The 20,301-nt window shown below is 38.0% G+C and overlaps 2 protein-coding genes across 4 annotated transcripts; one reads left to right on the forward strand and one right to left on the reverse strand.

Moving 5' to 3' along the window:
* The first annotated feature begins 5,143 nt into the window (after positions 1-5,143).
* LOC108671267 lies at positions 5,144-14,864 on the forward strand. Its single transcript, XM_018158763.2, has 11 exons — positions 5,144-5,420; positions 5,660-5,828; positions 6,011-6,144; positions 6,625-6,773; positions 7,019-7,156; positions 7,841-8,002; positions 8,646-8,740; positions 9,305-9,328; positions 10,510-10,677; positions 12,961-13,119; positions 14,740-14,864. Exons 1-11 carry the CDS (start codon positions 5,312-5,314, stop codon positions 14,801-14,803), a joined length of 1,371 nt encoding a protein of 456 aa, XP_018014252.2. The 5' UTR covers positions 5,144-5,311; the 3' UTR covers positions 14,804-14,864.
* Positions 14,865-14,962: 98 nt separating this feature from the next.
* LOC108671300 (ketohexokinase-like) lies at positions 14,963-18,607 on the reverse strand. Of its 3 annotated transcripts, none has more exons than XM_018158810.2 (5): positions 18,479-18,607; positions 16,560-16,676; positions 16,189-16,396; positions 15,793-16,013; positions 14,963-15,523 (listed from the first exon to the last, which is right to left on the reverse strand). In XM_018158810.2, the coding sequence occupies exons 1-5, from the start codon at positions 18,592-18,594 to the stop codon at positions 15,220-15,222; spliced, it is 966 nt and encodes a 321-aa protein (XP_018014299.1). In that variant the 5' UTR covers positions 18,595-18,607; the 3' UTR covers positions 14,963-15,219. The 3 variants fall into 3 exon arrangements, with proteins under 3 accessions (XP_018014299.1, XP_018014300.1, XP_018014301.1); XM_018158811.2 differs by having other exon boundaries at positions 14,964-15,505; XM_018158812.2 differs by lacking the exon at positions 18,479-18,607 and adding an exon at positions 17,121-17,568 and having other exon boundaries at positions 14,964-15,523.
* Between the last annotated feature and the right edge of the window lie 1,694 nt (positions 18,608-20,301).

The following is a 20,301-nucleotide window of genomic DNA, read 5'->3' on the forward strand; positions in this document are numbered from 1 at the left end:
TTTTTTTATAATGACCAAAAAAATATTTTAATATATAAAATTATCTATTCTGTTAATTTATTCATGCATTGTCTTCAACTTTACGCACGTGTGCCAAATTTCAGATCGATTGGAGAGGTAGAAGTGTGTTAAATATCGATTATAAGATTTGTAGCAGACAGACAGACAGACAAACAAGCAAGAAATGAAGTTAAAGAGAAGTTTTGTAATAAAAAGGAGCGTTAGTATCTCACTGAGACGAAGTGACTAAAACATTCGAACAAGCGGCTGCTTACATGGGACGTCGGCTGCCCGCATGAGAAGACAGAGAAAATAAATATAAGTTATCCTATGTATTTACCTACATAATAAGTTAACCCCACAACTGTGACCCACAGTCAGACACCGCGAGCTCTATGGTGCGAAGGCGGCGGCGCTAAGGAACAACGCCCCAAGGAATGTGAGATACCATAGGATTTCTGAGGAGCACAGATACACGTCAGTAGTCCTCTCTGAAGAGACTTGCCTCCAGATGCAATGGACGAGTCCATTTGACCGATAAATAGTGATAGTTAGTACTGGTCTGTGATATAGTGGCTGCCACAACTGACTCCGAGTGAAAACACCTTTAGGTCCTCTTTTAACCCCATAAAAATGTTGACAGCATAACATCTAAAAACTATTGCTACCGCTGTCATTTCCCACCCACCTGGACCCAGCGGCCCATCACTAAAGAAAAAAAAAAACACTTTCCTAACGAGGAGACATTTTACCGCATTAATTATGACAATATACCACAACCATGGTTGAACCATGGTTCAACCATGCTCCACAACTGCTGCAAATTTTCGGCTAATATATACTGTTTATTTATTTGCTCCCTTGGCAGGGTGGCCCAGTGGTTAAAGTTCAGAGTAGCAAGATTGGAGCAGAGAGGCGCGGGTTCGATCCCAGCTCTGTGCGCCAGTTTCTGGTCAGAATCGGCAAGGAGGCCGGGCGGTTAAGCAAAGCAGAATTGTAGCAGGGAGTTGCGCGTTCGAGACCGCAACAAGCTATGAATATTCTGCGATGATATGAATCGGCGACAGGCCTACGGCCTAATAAACGCTGAAACCGATATATTATTATTTGGATGCGGCTTGTGCCTGGTATCATTGTACGGGCCTTCCAAGTTGTGCACGATCGCAAAAAATTTTGAAACACTGCATTGTCTAGATAAAATAAATATTTTCCATTATAGATTTTCATATCTGTCAAATATACTTAAATCGTCATTAAATAAAAACTGAAATCGGCAATAATAAAAACAACCAACATAACATAATATGCTTCAAAAAAATAAGTACGAACCAGTCATGTTTAAAAATGCAACACCCCGCTTATATTTATGAATCGAATGATCATGAATTTCTCTGAGATTCGTTCCCTTCAATAATATCAGATCTTATTGTTTTTTTTATTTGTTGACACGCAACATCTGATGGCTATAAATAGTCATGAGCCATCAGTTCTTGTCAATTTATTGAAATGTGTGACTTTAGAGAAATTTTAGTCAAGCAGGACGTCTTTATTAAAATTTTGAGGGCTGATCAGTAACATGAGTTGAAGCAAACATATTAAGCGAAAGAACAGGGCTTCGCTGCACACTTGTACGCCAACTTTGGGCTTCTGATGGTTTATTTTTTACATTGAGGGACCATTGCTCGCAGAAAATGTTTTTTGGGCAATCATTTGATATAAGTGAATCTTTGGTTTTTGGTTTTAAATACTACTACATAACTATATGGTAGGTACCTAATACCATATATATATTATGTACCTTTACATTTGATCGCGCCTCATCACTCATGCCTGAAATCTGATCTGCTTTTTCATGAAATATATCATTACAACATAAACATTGTAATATCATTAACACAGATAACTCAATTATTAATAAACGATTTGGCGATACGGCGATTTGATCATTCATGCATATTTTTCATATATATTAGATAGAGCGTACTTATATAACATAGACTACCATGGTTGAAATTGTAATGTTTTCAACCATGTAGACTACAACCGTTGTGTTGTTAGATTTTATTTTGAATCTTGATTTCTCTTATTCCAGTTCAAAGCGCTACGATAAATCATCGGAAAAATGTGCAAAAGTATTCTGAATATATTGGATTACTGAATTCCATAATACAATTGTGAAGAAATTCTCAAAATAAAAATGTATCCCCATTAATTGCTTCCATTTTCTACAAAAACGCTGACCGCGAAAATCAAAAATAAAAACAGCTGTCAAAATCTGAGTCTGACTATCATAACAGTCTGTGGAGCTCTGACTTGGAGGATCATCCTAATGTTACTGTTAGTAATGTAGGCGCAAATTACGTAGCAAGTTTAGTGTAATGCTCTTCCCCTTTGACAGAGATCATGCTGAAAGGTGCTTCTGACACCACAACCTTGGAACCAAGCAATAAATAATCTTCTGAAATCTGAAGCCCGACTGAACGAGTCGCCAGTCGGCAGTCGCCACTATTGCACTGGTAATTGGTAAATTCACATAAAAGTTAATTGAATGGTAATGGAGGACAGACAGCTCCCAGCTGAGTCTGAGGAAGACTGGAGGAGCAGAACACCAAATGCCACTGACACATGGCTGGATATCTTCAGAAGTTCAGATATTCACCCACTTTCTGCACCTGGGTGACGCCCCGGTGACCTGGCCCCTGGGCTTGAGAGTGGGCTTGTTGCTAGTCAATTAAAACAGAATACTAATAAATAATGGGAGTATAATTCTTCTATTGCATCTTATTTCATGATTCATGTCAGCAATTCAGCCTCATTGCATCATAGCCATTGGCCAATGACCAATTGAATTGTCATGTTTTTAGCCTTTTAGGTTTCTAGGAAATTTCCACTTTCACATGGCAGCCAATCCATAAGCCATATAGGTTTGATTCATCAATTATAATATTTCTAATAATAATTGAGATTAGTGAAATGTATAATCTGCTACTGTGCTACATATTAAGCCTGGGTTATTACAAAATGAAGAGAGAAATGAAAAAATTTATATATAGCATTTATATATTCAAATTATTATAAAATAGAAATGAATTTAAAACTAAATGTTACATATTTTTTATTTTTTACATAAATTTAATTACAGTTTAATTGTGATTTTTTACTAATGAGCTCCAGTCTCAGACTCTAGTCTCTAAGCAGATGAGGCATTGAAAAAAATGGCAATGTTCATTGTCCAAATCCAATCGGGTATGGGCAGTGGAATACCATATACATTTGGTGATTTCCCTATTGCGCTGCCACTGGCGCTTTCCCTCCAATTTCAGATGAGGAAGATTCCTGCTAAATTAATTACCTCATAAGGCTTGTTAGGCTCCCATCTGTCATTTGATTGATCTGACTCATGACTAAAGTGCACGATCAAGCTGCTGCCTGCTGGCTGTGGCTGCAAGTTTCCAAATGTATTGAGAATTTGGAGCCTTGAGGTTTTTTGCAATAACTAATAAGTAGAAAAATTTAGACCAGTCATGCATCAATTTATTCTAAAGACTCGTTCACACTAGGGGCAACACACATGCGTCAAGCACCTCACCGCCCGTCTGTGAGGCATCTACATGAGCTTCTTGTGGTTGTGGGCAATGAAGCAATTGACGAGCAAGCAATTTCATTGCCCTGCCTCATGCAACACAGGCAGGTGCCGCAGTCAGTAATCAGTAAATGGCTGTCTGTGGTCTAGCAAGGTTGTCTGTGTCTGCTGGTCCTTCACTATGGCAACTAATGCCACACTTGTTCAGACTCAACTTGCTCTCTAGTAGAGAGGCTAATTGATCTTTGTAGGGACCATGAAAGCCTGTAGAGAGTCAAGTCAAAGGAGTATAAAAGTCGAAATGCAAAAGAACAAGCTCTGGCAAAAATAGTTGAAGTTTTATGAAACTTTCTTGTGCCAGTCACCATTGACAAGATTCACAAGAAAATTCATACGTTGCCTTTGCAATTCCATTGTGACATGAATTTCATTGCAAACTAATTCCATTGCATATGAATTTCATCTCAATTCCATCATCCTGCTATTGGGTGAGTGGCATTATTTTCTTTAGCAGACTATCAAACAAGTCCACTGGCAGTCTAGTATAATTTTGACAGTCTGATGCATTCACAACTGATGATTCTTTGAAAATGTAATTGTGTGAGCCCCCTCTCTTCTTTGGAACAATTTTTTTACCCAAATACGGTGACGCGTACATCTTTTCTTAACAGTAGTGCACCCGAGAACAATGGCTCAGAGCTCAAATTCAGATACATCCATCCTCATGGACGTATAAACTGGCAAGTAATCTTCGAAGCATGTGGTCTCAAGCTCCCATGTACAAAAATAAGTGTGAACGGTTGTGGGCAGTGAGGCGCTGCAGCAAGCGCCTCACCGCCCATGTTGTTGCCCCTAGTGTAAACGGGCCTCAAGACTCTTACTCACTATATCTCATAAGTTGCTACTCAACAGCTGCTGTATGTAACTTGCCACTTGTCAATAAAAACAGTAGAATACAGACAGAATTATTCTTTGTAGGGTTTAATTGCCTCATATTAACTAAAAAGCATTTTTTCAAGATTTGCAACATTACTTACATGCAGTGGCAAGTGACCATTGTTGTAAATGAGTGACTTTTTGTTGACCTTCCCTATGAGTTGATGTTCAGCTGGCATTTATATATATACATCCATGGGATATTAAGTAGGAAAGTTCTCCCTCCCAGCTCCTCTCATAGTCTCATTCCACCTCTAAGTACATTCATTTAACTCGGTGTTCCTGCCCTCACATGTAAAAGTATGTCCAAAAGTTTTCATCTGATATGGTTTTAGAGTGTATTTTCTTTCCAGCTATGATGTGCTGATTTGGCAAGTCATTATTGCTCATGGTGTAAGAAACATTAGTGACTTTTTCTGGCATTTTACTGAAGATATAATTGTAAAAATACTAACATTTGTTAGAAGAACTGTCTACCAAAATTTCTGCATTCTTTGTTAAAATATATATACGGGTACGGTACTTGAATAAAAGAACTGCTTAATGTTATTAATTTTTTTAGTATGATGGTACTTCATAAAATTTCACATGCTCCATGTGACTTTATTTATCTCTTTATTACAGATTTCTGATTGTGAATAGATTGAATGGAGTAAATAGAATAAATTCTATTTAGTGAATGGAACAATGGAGTAAATTCTATACATGTCAGTGATAGGGTTATATAAATTTATTGTGAGCACTTGCTGATTCAAGCTTGATTGATCTTTGCAACTCTGTATTTGGGAAAAAATGAGCAATACTGCGGATTTGATGCGCAACATGGATGCCCTCCTAGGAAAAATTGGGAGCAGCAGCTTAGAGGATTGTGCTCAAATACTTCCATCTGCTCAGACTGCAGGTGAGAGATATGTCAATGGAATCTTATTTTGGCTTTAATTGCTCTTGATTTCTTCATTTTTTTGTAAATTGAGTAGTATAACATTAGAAAATTATTATAAAAATTGGATACCGGTACTGATTTTGTTATTTTCAACATTAATTTTATCTAAATATAATTAAACAATTTGCAATATAGCATGGCATCAAAAATATTTTGATATTCTAATTTGCTTGATTGCATGATTGAAATTTGTTCAGATATCTACATATTAGCTGGAGAGGCTCATCTGGAGAAACTTAATGAGAATCGTTCAAGCATTGATGTGGAGGACCAATTGAATTTGCTCTGGGAAGCTTTTCACCAGTTCTCCATGACACATGCAACGCTCTACTTGCAGCGACACAAGCAGAAACTGCTCAGACAAAGGTTTGTATAAAGGTTGAAGATGATTACCTTATAATGCATGGCAAACCATGAACTAGGCTAATCAAATTCTGATTCTAAAGTTTTATTTGCATCAAGATTTTGTTTCTGTGCTTTATTTTCCTTTGTTTATTCATGGCATTACCATTTCATTATTTAGTGTAACATAGTTTTCATGTGTACAGTTGCAGCAACAAGAAGAAGAAGGCCTTGTCAAGTGATGGTTTGTCAGGCATGCATCCTGAACCAGACACAGCTTGTCTACAAATGGCCAGCTCTCCTGAAGACACTCGTGCCCTTTTGTCTGCACTTCCTGATGGTTGGAAATTATCTCTTCTTTCTCTCCTGGATGTGACTGATAATTTCTTTTCACTTAAAGAGCTTTGGTATGCTTATTACCAATGTACGGTACTTATTTATTGATTGTACAAATCGTAAATAAATGTTTTGAAAATGTGTAATTTTCTCTGCTTATTTGCACATCACACATATTTTGTGGTGAATCAAGTGTCAAAGTTTACTTACATTTACTCTCTTGTGAATGAATTAGGGCTGCTTTTATGACACTGCAGAGAACTTTGGTAGGTATAGTTCAGGAACAGTGATATTGGTTCTTGCAACATTTTGTTTTCTATTCCTAATTATTGCATTTTCTAATTTATGGAAAAATGCACTATTGTGCTAGCCATGTATGTCTGTTTGTCCATCTGTCCGTCCGTGACCTCAAGTTTTTGTCAACGAGAAAATGCACTCTCTGTCACTCACTGCAGTAAATACTGAGTTATATTTTTTATCATAGGCTGGACAGTGGTGCAGATAACAGCAGGTGTTGGTTGTGAAGGCAGTGCTTCACGGCTGCTTCACATGCCACCATCTCATCATGTGTTGCATATTGCCAGAGTTCCTGCAGGCAGTATAAACAAATCCCATGGCCAACTGGTTATGCAGGTGCCTTGCATTTTTGTCATAGTATTCAAATATTTCATTTTGATGTGATTGTACTTCACATCTATTTGTGTTTAAGGGAGAAATTGTTGTAGATTGTATCTTCATCTAGAATAAAATTTAGGTTATGAAAAGGTCAGTGGTACCTTATGAAAGATAATGAATTATATGTTGATTTTTAAAGATGGCAATTAAATGCATATTTCATTTTGGGACCTTTATTGTTAATAGGGTTAACTTTTTTGCAGACAATTGAAAATTGTGATGATTTGCTGGTGCAAGAAATGGAAAGCATCAAGGAGCAGAACCGAGTAATTAACAAGGCTTATGCTGACAATGTCTCCAAGTATTCTGCCATGAGGGAACATCTTGACAACAAACTGCGGGTGAGTCTTGGCGGAGTGCAACAGGCAGGTTATACTGTTACCGTGTGTCTCTAGCGGGTGAGACAAACTCGTTGTCTGCTTATGAACTTAGAGGTAACTATCCAAGTGAAAGGATAATGAAACAATTTCTCTATAAAATTAATTAAGGGATCTTTACAAAATTAAATTAATCAAAACAAGTGACTGAAGTAAACAAAAACAAACTATGGATAATGACTATAAAAGTGGTGTGTGGATTGTGAGTGGCTATGCTAAAAATGAACTAGAAATTAGACTTTAGAGCATGGGCAGGCGGAGGTGGTTCGTGTGCCAGTTAAGCAACAGGCAGGTTATACTGATGTATTGGCAGGGAGCAACAGGCAGGTTATTCTGATGTATTGGCAGGGGGCAACAGGCAGGTTATACTGATGTATTGGCAGGGGGCAACAGACTCCTTCATGAAAGTCATCACTTCTCATGTGGTGAAAGATTTAGTATTGATTTTCTGTTGACCTCCTTCATATTCATATTGATACATAGGAACTAGACTCTCTAGACCAAAATAATTACTGCGTCGCATTAACATGCCTAGATGAAACAGCTGTAAATATGTAGTCTCGGGGCTTATTTATTCTGATGAAAACAGTTGTAGACACTTGGACTTTGGCCAAAGACAAAATGCAAGTGATGAATGCCTACGTGCAGGGTGTGGTGCGTGGGCTGGAGTGCTCGTGGCTGGGCGTGTGGAGGTTCCTGCTGTCAGGCGCGCTGCCGCCCCAACTGCAGAGCGACGTGATGGACGCCGTCAGCGCCGCCGCGACCGTGGCGAATGTGTCGCTTTCAAGCACCCAGCAATACTTGCTCATGGTTGTGCTCTCAAAATATTAGGCTTAATTGAAAACTGAGGTGTTCATATACATGTAACACCTTATTGATTAGTAATATGTATGATGGTTTATAGGAAATTATACTCTAGTATAATGTACCTACTGAATAACTCAGTGCCAATGGTGCCCAATGCGAGGTAGAATGCAGAGAATCTATCCTAATATGATATCAGTGCTACTAGCTCTCACTTGAAAAGAATTAATCTTGGGATGGTAAGAAAATGTGATATTATGCACATTTCTATGAATTAACGTTTTAAGTGAATATCATTTACTTTGATTCATTTAGTGTTGATCAAAACAATTTTTCTAAATAGAATATTTATTTCTGATCATTATGTTTTTGACTTTTAAGCATTTTTTTTCACGAGCCAGTAGCAGAATTTGATAGTCATCAAAATGCCATGCAAACATGAACTCTGAATTGATCAGGCTGCAAAAGGTTAGCATTAATGTGAAGCCCTAGGCTGTTCTCACGAATTTGATAAAGCAAATCCCCATGTTAAATGTCTTCGACAATGGGTAATTTTTATTGTTACAGTGAAATTGATCTCACTTCTAAACAAACCTTACAATTATCAACAATTTGGTGTTGTTTTAATGTTTTTATTATTTCCAATCAGCTTGCAGTGAGCTGCCCTGCAGTAGAGCTCAGTCCTCATGACGACAAGACCAAGAAAGCGCTGGATGTCCAGGTGGCCTTCCCAGCACAGCTCAGGTATTGGCTGCTCTGTGACACATGCTTCTGTTTTCATTGTATTTATTGTATTCAGTATTTAAAGTACAAGAGATGGATTTAATTCCCATTGAAAAAGCTCTAATCAAATTAGTACTTCGTGAATAAATATTTGTTTTTGGTATAATTTGCAACAAGCAATAATTTATTTAACTAGAAAATGGAACGTTTTGTTTTATGTTGGTGGCTGATTTTTGCGATTGGAGTTCTAAGACAGACATGTTTGTCCAGAATGATTTTTTCTTTTGCAACTAATTCCTTAATCGCCGTCTGCGTTATTTCTGTAATTTCTTCTGATGAGCGCAACAAGTGTTGAAGAGAGAGTGCGCTTACAAACGAGATATTACAAAGTTTATCGGCCTTGATGATGGAGTCTACTCATCTTGATGCCAAAGAGGCAACTGGTCTTGATGACGGTAAAAACAACTGGTTCTCATGATGTAGAGGGGCCACTGGTCGCCATGATGCACAAGAGGCCCACTAAAGTCACTTAGTGGGCAGAGTGGTGGTGGGTGCAGTGCTGCAGTAAAGTCATGTGGTGGGCAGGGTGGTGGTGGGTGCAGTGCTGCAGTAAAGTCATGTGGTGGGCAGGGTGGNCTCTCTTTAAGTGTGTTTGCTATAAGGAAATGTATTGAGTTGTGCTATATTCGTTCATGCAATGATTTTTGTCTCTTTTGGCTCCTCTCTCTTTAAGTGTGTTTGCTACAAGGAAATGTATTGAGTTGTGCTATATTCGTTCATGCAACGATTTTTGTCTCTTTTGGCTCTTCTCTCTTTAAGGGTGTTTGCTACAAGGAAATGTATTGAGTTACACCTCTACAAGAAAATGTATTGAGTCGTGCTCAATTCATTCATGCAATGATTTTTGTCTCTTTTGGCTCTTCTCTCTTTAAGTGTGTTTGCTACAAGGAAATGTATTACGTTCCACCTCTACAAGTCGTGCTATATTCGTTCATGCAGTGATTTTTATCTTTATTTTTTTTTATTCTTCTCTCTTTAATGGTGTTTTTTACATGGCTTATATTGAGCTTTTTCAAATTGTTCATATTTCCATCAGTAAAAGTATCATCGCAATAAAACTCTGGCACCTAACCCCAGTTATAGTCTTTTTTTTTTTTAATTCTCATGGCAAGCCATTGAAAGAAATATATCTTGACACGTATCTGCTCAGACTGACCAAGATCCGTGGCTTCGAATAAACTCGAAACTACGATAAATCTTGTTTTCCATTTCGTCAAGATTATCATCTCGCTATGTTATTTCCTGGTCATGGATTGATTAAATTTCTAATTATTGACTGAATGAGTTCCTCTGGTGTTTTTTTTTTTATTTAAAAGTTTTGTGTTGTTAAGTTTTTGCGTGCCGTTTAACACGCACAAAGCTGCTGCCAAGCTACACGAGTCCATACTTTCCAATGTAACTAAAACCTCCGAAGAATGAGGTTCCTTCATGCTGCAACCTTATCGTCTTGTCTCGTTGCCTGCACGGACATTAACATTGCATCCGATGTATTAATTACTCGATGAAACTTGCTTAATGTTCTATTGTATACATTTACTTTCAGAGCAAAAATCTAACAATAATATTCAATTGACTATGAAAATAGCTTAATCGTTTGAGAAGATTATGCTCTACTTGAGCTCGCCTCTCAAACAGATTTTAAATAGCAATAACATATTCGCAGGAAGATACAAATTTCATTCACTTATTTGGTTGCATTTGAACCACTTTTAATGTTTTTTTGTTGGCAGGTATGTTGGTCACGGGTCGGGCAGCCAGTACCTGCCTGGGGATCTGGTGGAGGAAGTGCAGTGTCATGCGTGCGTAATGCTATACGGCTGCAGCAGCGTCAGGCTCCAACCCAGAGGCTTCATACCTGATCCCTGGGGCGTCCTCCTCAACTACCTCCTTGCTGCCAGGTGTGCTTCTTGCATCTTATTTTACTCGCCATTCATAAACCAGATTTTCGTTTATCCTCGTTTCTTATGAATCATATTTTCGTTCAATCCTCGTGTCATGCCTGGGCTGTGCACCTTCGCATCCTGGCTCGGGAGAAGATTCTAGAGTAAAGTTGACATTCAAGAAACTTTTCTTTTGGATAATAGTCTCTGACGATAACCGAGACCCTGTCTGCCTGTTTCAATGGTAAGGAATAACCAGGGTTGCCGAGAGACTGAGTAATTGGAGGGCTGTTAGAACACAGAAAAAGAAACGCTCTTATTTTAAAGCTATTCAATTGCAAAAACCAGCTCTAACCAAAGAGTGTTCAAGTGATCCGGTGATATCAAAACTCTAGTAGCAGCGAAGATCCCACTCCTTCTAGCACTCCGCTATATTAATTACACAAAACGAAATATTCAGGTTTTAAAAAAATTGAGCTGGTATTAAAGAGGCCAGACGATAAGGCCTTAGATGTGACTGGCTCAATAAAAGCGGCCTATAAATAACGGTAGAGCTGGCGCGACTCATGGCAGACATCAACAGCGTCCGCTAGTACATCTCCTTTCCTGCTTCCAAATGCCTACGTGATGAGCGTTATCTTGACTTTAGTAGAGCTGTCTCCCGTATCTTGCCCTGCTCAATTGCCGAGTGGTTGAAGTTCAGAGCAGTGTAGGTTCGAGACCAGCAGCCAACTCCGAAAAGTTCAGGGCCTATACTTTAAAAAAAAATTAGGAGATCGTAAGTTCATCAGTCAATCATTGACGGCCTTTCAAGCAAAATCCACCAATCATAGACAAGAAAATAGAGCGTAAGTACTTACGTTCACTTGGCGAAATTTGAAAGTATGGCCTCAGTCGAACTAGGCGATAAAGCCTAGCTTTTGAGCAAAGTGAATACTGTAGCCGTGAGTTGTGTGTTTAAGACCCGCACCAATCTGTGAAAATCCTGCAATCCTCAGAATCGGTGACAGGCCTCATGGTCTGATCTGCAACGCTGACACCTTAAAATATTCAGCGCACTGCACCAATGTAATTATAGTAGCGCACTGGGATCTACGGATATTTGCTAGAAATTTAAACAGTACAATGCAGCCCTTCTTTCTCTGTATATCCAAATATGTATGTCTATTACATACCATTCAAGTGGCGGACAGCTTCTGCTCTGACTTTTTTCCAACCCAGAAAACCGACCTTGTGCATCTAAAGACCTTTGTCTCAGACAATGTGAAATATATTAGTACAAATTTTCTGGGCAAAATGGTTAACGATCAGTTAGACGTGTGACTGTATGATATCAAGTGACGGCATGCATTACGTCATGAAAAAAGTATCCCTTTTCTTTTTGACATGGTACTCTACAGTTCGTATGTTGGACCTGAATCACTGACAATTTAGCCCGACACGCGCATAAATTTCTGTGCAGTGATCATTTAGTTTATAAATAAGAGCTCCATTCTCATCTGCCTATACAGATCCGAAAGTACCGCATGGTAGTATGCTCGTTCCTTTCTTTCTTTCTGTATGCTTTTCGTTACTTTCCACTAACATACATTCCTTATTCATTAAATACAAATTCCTCAACTGTTAATGCACGTTGAGAAAATGTTCCTCATTCGCAGTTGCTACGTTCCGAAGTATGACTGAGTATTGCCGGCTTGCATGGGAACTTCACCTGCTGAAGCACATCTCTGGACCCACAGGACCAACCTAACTTACTTCCATGCAACATCTTCTCCTCGACAGATTTCAAAACATTAAGAGCTGCATGATCCTTTAGCTACGTCTATTAAATTCGGAAGACGATGCCTTCTTTAGTACCATAGCCTTTGTTCCATCGAAAAATCCTACTTCGAACAAGAACGGGTTGCCAACGCTATACTGTTCAAGAGAATTTCGCGATGAATTTCTACGCTACGTACAAGAAACTTTTGAATCCAAGAATCTGTCTTTAAATGGACCAGCTACACATGTGTGACCAACAAAGACCTCGCCTTGTGACGTCTGAACCTAATAGAAGACGCGGTACTACTTTAGTTACGAACTTTATTTAGTTCTTAAGCTCCAGGAAGACCTTTTCTTTTTTTAAATCTCCAGTTTAAGACTAATGCCGCGCTAACATTGGGATAGGCTTTTCTACTTTTCAATGTTTCCTCACCGAATAAATGTTGATAAACGTGTGCTCATATGCGTATGCAATGCATGTTTCTTCATAATTTTCCGTATCAAATATTATGTTAACTGATCTGTGTTCCTGCATAACAGCCCCTGCGTGGTGGGGATGCTGTGGGAAGTGACTGATAAAGATACAGACCTGCTGACGGGCGCCATGTTGGATCGCATGCGCGCTGTTCGCATTGGTAATTGTGAGGAACCGCTTGATCTGCCGTCTATAATTGCTGCTTCAAGGCCTATGTGTAACAGGTGAGTCTTGACTAGATTTGTGACAGTAAACTAGTGGTAGTCAACTAGTTGTGATAGTCAACTAGTTATGGTAGTCAACTAGTCGTGTTAGTCAACTAGTTGTGGTAGTCATCTAGTCGTGATAGTCAAATAGTTGTGGTAGTCAACTAGTCGTGTTAGTAAACTAGTTGTGATAGTCAACTAGTTGTGGTAGTCATCTAGTCGTGATAGTCAACTAGTTGTGGTAGTCAACTAGTCGTGATAGTCAACTAGTCGTCACGGTCATCTAATAGCCATTTATATGTCGTTTCTAAGTTATCTTGGTTGGCCTCGGCAGTATTACATTGCACCCATTGCCATAAAAATAAAGCTTAAGTTTAGAACTAGGCAGCTGTTGGAGAGCCCTTCTGGAGTAAACCGAAAAATGTACGTAAGGTTTTAGAGGTGAAACTTTTTGCTTCCTTCGAAATTAGAATCATTTCGCATTTTTATTCATAGCAATAGACGTGGTGTGGTGTCCAATGATTTTTTCAATGAAGTTTTATTTAAGTAAAATACATCGGAGTTTGAATTCTCAGTCAATGAAACATCAACCTACTGGACCTTCCTGCTATCCTGAAATCCTGCCAATTTCTTTACCCAAATGATCGAAATAAAACGTCTCAATTAGATTGCTTCATAGTATAATTATTGTCATGATTTCATACTTCGGACGCCTAGGGATCACGTCAGGCGTGCTCATCATGGTTAAAACTTTGAATGACGTTCTTCAACTAATTGACGAGTGGTATCACACGTTTGCCTGCCGGAATATCGCTACTAGAATCTATTCCTAGTCACGTCAATATTTTTGCAGTGTTGAACAAAATGGATTCTCCAGATTGTAAAGTCGGAGGTCAGCTCAGCATGGAACTGTTTGTTCGGCTGCTTATATGGAGCAGAGCCAATTCTCTCGTTTACCAAACTCTTACTGCAGCATCCTCGCTTAGTGACCATCAATACGATTTCACCAGCTTACCCAGACCTAAAAATGTCGTTAATGTTTAGTAAATTCGTAAATTTATTTTTAAAAATTCGTATGTAATGTAATACAATACTTTCAGTGTAATTGATATTTATAATGTCTCTGATTGGACGGTTATCTTTTCAGTATATTGGATAAGGAATGTTCTACATTGATACTTTGTAGAATTACCAGAACCTAACTCAGACGGATACTTCATTTCATGCTGGTCTCAAATGACAAGCTTGCGATGGAATTAGGGTTCGGCCTTAATATATTGACGAGAACGTGATGAATATGCGATCTGGCATTAAATATATACATTACAATATATACTGCACATAATTTTAGGTTCTCCCATATCTTTCTCTTGCAATATTTTATGTGTTGGATATGTTCAGGTCGCAACGTCGCTCTTCTTCGTTCTACATGTGTTAGCTCCCATTTATGCACTCCCCCTATTTTACAAGAGGATGTTGCTAAGGCTGCAACCTCGCGCCAGGGCATAGGCTTGGATCGCAATGTGTCGCAGCATTGCCGATTGACAGCTACTGACAATGTTCAAAAAGATTCTAAGCGCATGTTTCATCTTCATACCTTTAAGTATTTAAATGTGAAATGAACGCTTTCTTTTGCAGGTTTGTGACGGCGGCAGCTATCGTAGTGTACGGATTACCGTGTAGCTTCAAGATGCCATCATGATGCCCAATTTTGTACCTACATTGTGAAGCTTGTCAGATGTAAATATATTTTAATCGAAGGACATTATAGGTTTTGTACTTGAACATGCCATAAAAAAAGGTTATAAATGAAAAGTTATTGCTATACATTTTATTTCATTACTGAAGTGATGCAAAAAAATAAAGATTATTCCGATAAAGGAATTTTAATTTCATTTTAATGAAACACACAAACCGGAGTAATTTGAACAGCTGCTTGAAACTTGAGCCAATTTTCAATCCTGTACTATACCACAATAGACGCGGAACAATATCCATTAAGACACGGTCATTGTTCACTAAAAACATCGACCATTCATATCAAGACCGATTATAAACCACCCAACATGTGTTTGATGCTAACAGAATAATATGCCTCCCAAGGCTTACACATCACTATCAGAGTTCCTTCACCCAAGCACACTTTCTGAGCGCTTCTCCGAAAGCTTCATAACCCTTGAGACCAACTTTTAAACCAGCGACCCTACAGCTGAACTCAAGAGTCGTCTTGAGGGATTTACCACGTGACAAAGCGTGCAAGGCTGCCCCAATGAAGGTGTCACCAGCTGCAAGCGTCTCCACGACACCGCCTTGAGGCACGCTAGCTTCGCAGCTCACTAGTCCTTCTTCCTCGCTGTAGCCACTCGCACCATCTTCCCCCCACGGCACAATCACAGTGCGGCACCTGTTCACATCGAGGTTGCTGTAGCGAGGGAATAAAGTCTTTGTTTTTCGTTTTCAAAGAGGAAAATTTTGGTATGTGTATTGTGTTTGAATTTATCATCTCATTTCAAAGACCTATACAGTTTTCCACTCATTAATCATTATCATAGTGACTCAATGAAGATGCATCTGATGCTCGTATTAATAGAGGCCACTTGGCCTGTAATTAGAATGCAAATTTTAATTATTAAAAAACACGTTAATTATCAAAGACACGTGCCAAGAAAAAATTATTTTATTAGAATCTACCGTCCGGTTGCCGCCTTCTGAGCAATATCTTGAGCCGCAGTCTTCATGTCCTCGTAGCCAAGATGACGCGCGTAGTCTTTAGAGACAAATATTACGTCAGAATTGAGAGTGAGTAAGTCCATATCTGGACGTACTTTCTCCAATTCAGAAGATATTTTGGCGGAAGGATATGCACGACGTAGCATTTGCTGCATCATGAGAACATTGCTCAAATTGCGACCCTGACAAAGAAAATAGAAACCACATTTACAATAAGATTACATTGATGCATCATTCTCAGGAAAAAATAGTTATTGCTTTTAATCTTAATTTCGCTACATACATTTTGAAACTGATTATGCTAAAATGAAAACCAAAATGGAATCATTTCAAAAAATAATAAGCCCAATTGCTCACTTCAAAATGAACCCAGGAGAAAGTGTGAAGAGGGAGTGACTTGAAGTCTTCTACAGAAAGCTCAGGCAAGTTCTGATTGCTGTGAATTATTGTGCGTGAGCCAGAAGCAAGTGAGCAGATTACCACGGAAGATGGGCATGCCACGCCATCGTGGTAAACAACACCATCTTCTTTGATGCCGTATTTAGCCATGTCTGTCACCAAGAACCTTGCAAATGATACAATGGGGGAGAATGTCTTGTCTCAAAAAAATTTGCCTAGTAATATTTGAAAATATATATTCAAGTTATATCAGTTTAACTGGCTATGACCTTATAAAAGGTGATTGTTTATATCTCTAACCACAGTATGACGTGTCACATTGGTCTTACTGCTTCTCAGGCGAGTTAGCGAGAGTGCAGGCTAATGTGGGGGTGTCGCCCAACAGAGCCAAGACTGTGCTGGTGTTGGAAGCATTGCCACCTCGCTGCCACTTCTGTGACACGCATCTGAAAAAGCCAACTCATTGACATTCAAACATTTTAGTTACGTTCAAAAGCAGCACACCTGGTTTTAAATAAATATTCATAAATATATGTATAATAGTAGACAGCATTATTATTTAATTAAAGTTGTTTACAGCTTAGTACTCTACAAATCAAATTGGTTTTACTTTTCCATTCATAAATAAATATTCATCACAAGTTTTTTGAACATCACTGGTGAAAAAAAAAGTTTTGCAATAAAGTGATCCATACAATTATTATTTCAATAGGTAACTACTGTGATAAGAAGCAGAAGTTGAACCAAGAACCAAAAGCCAAGTTGGTGACTATAGTCAATTTGTCTAATGAATTGTTCTACACATAGAAAACCTTTTAATAAATTTACTGGTTTGTTACCAGCTTAGACTCATTATGAAAGATTGCAAGATAATTATAAAACTTACCAACCTGATATCTTCATCTTCAGTTGGGTATGCAGCTACCTCACTTATGTAATCTATGCAGCAATGTCCTACACAAAGCATAGCCCACAACACTTAATCCAAAAGACTCACTGGCAAAATCATGACATAAATTGGCACTGCAAACAACCCAACACAAAAATAACTTTCATTTAGCAAGGTGATAGATCTACTCATTTTTCAATAGCTTTTTAGGCAACATTGAATTCCTTTTATTATGTTCCCACAGTATACGGTACACAATATAATGATAAACATTTGTTGTTGAAATTAAATGTGAAATTATGGCCATTTTACCACACATCTATTTCCTTATATCATAAGAGTGCAGTATTTGTTATTGTTGAATTAATTGTTTAAACCTGTAACAAAATGGATTGATGTTAATCCACAGTTCTATTTCAATTTCAAAATATTTCTTGGGTTCAGAGGTCAGCAAATTATTAGCATCTAATATGTCATTGATGTAAGGTATATAGCAAGTTACTGAAGAACAATTCTTATATTAAATAATCTTATATTCAATTATTAAATTATATTAAAATTCTTATATTAAATAAAGGTTGATATTTGAACTCTGCTAGTTGAACAAAAAATATAGCTATTAAAACTCATGCCCATGAATAAAGTTTCAAGCCTTTAATGTTTAGTTTAATGTGTAGATATTAGATGGTCAAATAAAAGACAAGTGTCAAAGCAGAGACTTTTTTAGACTCATCCACAAGTTCATTTTTGAGACCAGTAAACTGTAAATGGATACGGGCAGTCCGCCACTAAGTATCATACATAAGAAATTGGTTGAAATCTTGAGTAGATGATGAACTGATTCTAAAAATATGTGGTTTGTCACTATGAACTAACTTATAAATATTTCCTAGCTTTGTGAATTTATTTATTCTTTTGACAAGTATGAGCTTATCAGAAAAGCTTGACCTCATCAATAAATAATGTAATAAAAATATTTAACAACATGAGACTTTTTAAAATACAAATCAACTTTGACTAGTATTTTGAATGCTTAATGGACTTGAATTTTTACACCACTATGTTCTTCATTCCAATTGGGATTTGGGATGGGTCAAGTTTGGAAACCACTGCTTATACTCAAAGGCTAAAAGTATAGAAAATTTTTCATCAAAATTCCCATTATTTGGTAAATTATGGAATCTTAAGAGCAAAACTGTCCCAATATTTAAATTAAATTTAGAATTACTGGATAAAAATTGACCCTATCAGACCATTTGTAGCTTGAAAAGGGCAATTTTTTGGCTGCTTTGGCATATGTGCTGGAATAAATTATGTGACATACCAAGTGATGTGGTGTAGAAGTATAGATCTCCTGACCTGTTGGGCAGAGTTGTAGTCCCAACTTTGTCATCCTCTTTTGGGAACTGCTCACATTCACTCACTATGTCAAGGCATAGGAGCCCTACGCAAAGAATGCAAGTATTTTCAGACATGAATTCCTTTTCCTAAAGCTATCAATAAAAAGAAAGTTTCAAAAAATTAGGAAGACAAGAGTACTAGAATGCATCATGATCCTAGTTACCAGGTCTCATACAGTGGCAATAGTCGTTGGAATTTCAACGACTTTTGCTGAAGTTATCGACCAATTTTTTTACTTTACAACGACTTTTGAGCTAAAATAATAGGTCATTTATCTTTTTCAACGACTGCCAACTAATGGGACTCTTCCACAATAAACTTATGACGACTGCCAACAAGCGACTTAGCGAGACCCGACAAGATACGACTGCGGTACTGACTAAAACCCGGACCCCAACAGCGCATTACGAAGATTATTAGGCACAAAAAATGTACTACATAGACGCGAGAAAAAGGTTTGAGTGCAATTTTACATTGGTATCATATCTGAAGTTTGGATATAATTTTTGGTCGCCTTGGATGACAGGTCACGAGTCTAATGATCAGCCATATAACTTGAGAACGCAGCGGTCGTCGGAAAGAAATTCTATAATCTAAACACGTGCTGAAGGCTTTAGTGAGTTCTTGTTTGTGATTTAATTATGATGTGTTACTACTCAGTTGAAAGAATGCTCTTCCATGTGCCTTGGGAAGAAACCCCCTATCGTGAAATTAAATACCATAAATAAAGTGCGCATATTCTATTTTTCATTTACTGCATCTGATAATAAATATTAATAATCCAAAATTCAAGCAAATCTGTTCTCTATTGAAGGAATTATGAGTGTCTGGGTTGAGAAAAATTATGTTTATCGTTTTTAATTAAAAAATAATTTTTGTAAAAATCTGTATTAATTCCTGCTGCAGCGTATCAATAATATCTACTCACATATTAAAATTCAAGCAAATTCGTTCAGTATTGAAGGACTTATGAGTGTCTGGGTTGAGTCCGTAGTTTTAATTTCTTCCCATTGTAACTAACTGGTATTCTTGGATATGCCTGAGAGAATATGAAATTAACCAATCCCATTTGTGAGTGGCTCGCATTTGTCAAACAAATGCAAGTAGCCATATATTAAATAGAGTTGAGGTTTGATAATTCTGGTGATCGAGTATTTAAAACTGAGTAAGCAGTTCTGGATAAGAAAGAGTAAGGTGTGAAGTGTGACCTCCGTATTTTAGGGAAAGCTTGCATTTGTTTACACACAATATTTACAGTGAGGTGAACTGGTGAAGCAGTGAATTCATTAGTAAAGAAACCTAAGAAGGCACCGCTGCTCTGAAAAATTAAACCATTAATGCGTTATCTGTTAGGTGTTTGTTGTATATAAAGAATATAATGTACATAGACTTGAGGTTATCTCGTTATTAACGACTAGTGTTTTCATTGTTAAGTTATCGAACTACTGAAGAAACCTATCGACTATCGACTGCATAAATCCTATCGACTATCGACTGGCATGCGGTTGTTCAACGACCAGATGACCTGGAGATAAATTTTACAACGACTCTTGTGCCACACTATGAGACCTGGCCTAGTTATACACTACACATCTCTAGAGCTGTCAGCTGTGGTGGTGCAGAGGTGAAAGACTATCTCTTGCACCCAGTTTGGCAGCTTCCTGGGGACCGGGTTCAAGTCCCAGACTGGGACTTGAAGTAAGTCCCTTTGAAGACAAGTTCTTCCGGGAAGCTCAGGGGCCTGCACCTGCTCAGCTCATGGTCAACTCAGCCATTCATAC

The sequence above is a fragment of the Hyalella azteca genome, unplaced genomic scaffold (genome assembly GCF_000764305.2).
Source record: "Hyalella azteca isolate HAZT.00-mixed unplaced genomic scaffold, Hazt_2.0.2 contig2483, whole genome shotgun sequence".
NCBI classification, from domain to species: Eukaryota; Metazoa; Arthropoda; class Malacostraca; order Amphipoda; family Hyalellidae; genus Hyalella; species Hyalella azteca.